This window comes from Atta colombica, unplaced genomic scaffold, assembly GCF_001594045.1.
Source record: "Atta colombica isolate Treedump-2 unplaced genomic scaffold, Acol1.0 scaffold49, whole genome shotgun sequence".
NCBI classification, from domain to species: Eukaryota; Metazoa; Arthropoda; class Insecta; order Hymenoptera; family Formicidae; genus Atta; species Atta colombica.
In genome coordinates this window covers 680431-684252 of record NW_017259538.1, presented here as the reverse complement: position 1 = coordinate 684252, position 3822 = coordinate 680431, and the positions used below count along the sequence as shown (strand labels likewise).

Here is a 3822-nt window from a genome sequence, read left to right as displayed (position 1 = left end):
ATATATATATATATATATATATAAAAGTTATGTTTATAACATTCTTTTTATTGAGCAACATATTTTTATAGTTTATTTATTTATTTTTTATTACTTTTATTTTTATAAACTAAAATTTAAGAAATGATACAAATATCTAAATATTTTTGTATGAAGTAAGTATTCAAAATAACTTTGTGATAGAGATAGTAAATCGTCACCAAAAATTTATTATATATTACTTTCAAAATTAATTTATTATATTATTGTGTTTTAGAATAATCAGTAATTTTTTATAATTTTGTTATTATTTTGAAATCTCTACAAAACATCCTTATCTAAAAAGATACAAAAGATACAAAAGAATTTTTAGTTATTATTGATTATTATTATTAGTATGACTATATTGTTTAAACTAAGAAAAATGAAAAATATTGCAAATGATATGATTTTTAAATATCGATTTTTTAAATAAAATGTTTTAATTTAATATTTATGAAAAAGTAATTTATACATATTGTAATAATCAGTTCATGCAATAAACAGACATGTATTTTACATACATTAATAGATTCAGTAATTACATTCCTGAAATTATATTAACTGACTTGAAAGATATGATTTCCAGAAAAACGCATTTAAGGTTTTAAATATAGTTGCAATATAAAAATTAAAATTTATCTCTAATCATCGATCGGTTATACAACATAAATCCTCCTCTAACTCGAAATGCTCATTTTTCATTTTTCTTCAAACTATGCTTGATAACAGTTGCCTTTGAGCTTTAAGCATCGCAAAAGTGCGCAACAAGAACTTATGCGTTAAAAATACCTATTTTATTTTTAATATTTACATTTTGTGTTGTATTTATTTATTGTACTCCTTTACCGCACTAATATTAATAATTTCTATTTAATCTCTTATACACGTTCTCACAAAGTGTCGTCTGTACGTCACATTTTAACAGATCATTGTGAATATATTTACGATGTAAGTTTTTTAATCAAATTTTTAATGACATTTGATTATGATAAATTTTATCATTTGATATTACAGATAATTTTTTAATGGATGATTTAAGTATTTTGTTAAATATGGCAGACATTTAAATTTTAATTATTAACGATAGTTAATAATATACGAGCGACTTTATATCATTTTTCTTTTATAATATGCAATGTTTCTTTTGTTTCGAAATTACTATCTTGGATATTTCGTGACCAATCGATTTCTGTTCAAGCAAATTTCTTGCACGTTGAACGAACGCGGCAATCCTTATCTCCTCTTAAAAGAGAATTTGTAAAAGAAGAGACTTATGTGCAGGTATGGCGATTCTGTGATTGTCAATTTTGCTGTAAACAGCACGAAATTCAATTCTAAATATACATATTTATATTCTTCAAAAATTTTATTTTTTGAAGAATTTGAAGTTCTTGAATTTTTTTCAAAACTTCGTATCTAAATTTAAAAAATCTTAAAGTAATTTTTATATAGATTTATTATAGATAATTACAATTTTTTAAATCAAATGCAACTTTTATCCGATTTATAATTTTTTTATGACTTCTTTGATAATTAAATTAAACTACATTTTATCATTTTCCAAAATGAAGTTCAAACATTTGTTCTACAAAATTAAAAGTGTGTTTATAAATTTTTAAAGTCTTTTTGTAACCATTTTAAATAGATGAAAAAGATGAACGGATTTGAGGTTTACTCTTACCGAATTAATCATGATACTGTAAGAATTAAACTTTTTGGATATTTTTTATAACAGTTTAAAATTTTTTATAACTATTTAAAATTTTTATTTGACAGCTGAAAAAGATTTGAAATGCCCGTTGGACAATGAAGCCTGGTTGATTAAATTTCTGAGACCGTGCAAGTATTATCCCGAATCGTCTTTGAAGCTCATCAAATACTATTACAACTTCAAGGTGAAACATGCGAATGTGTATGACAACTTAAAGCCGAGTAATGAGAAAAATATCTTCGAGCAAAACATCCTAACCGCGTTGCCTAATCGCGATCAACACAGCCGACGTATAGTGATAATTGAACTTGGCAAAAAATGGAAGCACAATAAGTGCAGCCTCGATGAAATTTATAAAGGATGTGTATTGTATTTGGAAGCGGCCATAATGGAACCGAGTACACAGATCGCTGGCGCGATTATCATCTTTGACATGGATGGTCTCACCCTTCAGCAAGCCTGGCAATTTACCCCGCCGTTTGCCAAGAGGATAGTCGATTTGCTTCAAGAAGCAGTGCCTGTAAGGATAAAAAACATACACATTGTAAATCAACCGTATATATTCAACATGGTGTTCGCTCTGTTCAAACCGTTCCTGAAAGAGAAATTGAAAAACAGAGTGAGTATATTATAAATCAAAATATTAGCAATACCTATGCCATCAAATTGTAAAACAGCAAATTCTAAAAAAATATTGCGTTAATTCAGAGATGAGAAGTTATATGAAGGAGAAGGTGATATTATGATATCCATTTACGTTTTATAAATTTATGTAATAACTTTATTAATAATCAGTATTTAAATTTGGAACTTAATAATTACATTTTGGCAAAATATTCACTCGATTCTAAATTCAGAGTTACAAAAAACATTTATTACTTAGAACACTATAAAATTGTGGTGACATTGCATAATAGCTCAAAGAGAACAAGAATAGCCTGCAAAAATAAATTTAAAAAATCTATTTTGTTTAAAAAATAATATTTGGTTACAAAATTAACAAGAGAGAAATATTGCAGAATGTAATATACATCGCATATAGATTATTTAAATTAACAATAGAGTTAAAAGTACATAATAATAATAAATTATTATATTTCAAGTAGCATTAGTTTCCTTAAATATTAATGATTTGATTTGCTAATTCAGTTTTTATATATTTCTTTATTTTTTCTTCTGCTAGATAATCTTTCACGGCACCGATCGCAAATCATTGCATCAATACATATCACCGAAATGTCTACCAGCGCAATACGATGGTACGCTGGAAATAAAAATAAATGGATCCGAATGGTATTCCTTGCTGATACAGGCTGACAAGGAATATGAAGGTATGTACAAAAGAAAATTGCATCACTCGTTTCATAATAGTAACAAAATGAACAAAATGATAAAATTAAAATAAAGTTTAAAAACTATTTGACGCGAGTGTATTTTAATAAAACTTTTCGATAAGAACGATCTTTTTTCTGTTGCAGCTATCAATTCATACGGCTATAAAAAGACATAGTCTTAATACTTTGTAACATTAAAAAATAGATTAAATATGAAGAAATTATAAACGCGACATTTCCGAGGAAAAATATTATATTTAATATCAATTATGACAATTATGAATCGTTCTTATGTATATTCAGTCCTCGAAATGTTGTTTTCATGAAACCTTGCTCACTTTGTAAATTTATTTATAACATACATTATATATTATTGTACAATTTTTTAATTTTCATTTCTTGTTTCAACAATTTAACAAAATTGTATAAGATAAATGTAACATTGCTGAAAGAGTGATGTAATTATTCATAACGTAATGATTACATTATTTCTGTACTTATTTTTTAATTTTGATTCGGAAAAAGTTGATTACATATCAATAATCTTATTTAAGAAATAAAGATCAATTACATGTCAATGATCTTGTTTAAGATCAGTAATTTTAATTTTTATCTTAATCTTAATCACTCTGTAACCATGTGATAAAAATATATATTCTGCATAGATTTCATACATTTAATAAATGAAATATATTTATATCATTTATTAAAAATGCATATGTATAAATAAATAGCAAATTGTATATATATATATAT

General features: G+C 25.1%; 1 protein-coding gene across 3 annotated transcripts in view; it reads left to right on the top strand.

Annotated features, from left to right (window-relative positions):
• LOC108691681 (alpha-tocopherol transfer protein-like) overlaps positions 1-3447 on the top strand; it is a 28935-nt gene extending 25488 nt beyond the window's left edge. For all 3 annotated transcript variants that reach the window (XM_018199552.1, XM_018199553.1, XM_018199554.1), the window contains exons 3-5: positions 1798-2351; positions 2916-3063; positions 3211-3447. In XM_018199552.1, coding sequence (XP_018055041.1) covers positions 1798-2351; positions 2916-3063; positions 3211-3242 — 734 coding nt within the window. In that variant the 3' untranslated portion in view covers positions 3243-3447. The remainder of the gene's footprint in view (positions 1-1797; positions 2352-2915; positions 3064-3210) is intronic.
• The last annotated feature ends 375 nt before the right edge of the window (positions 3448-3822 follow it).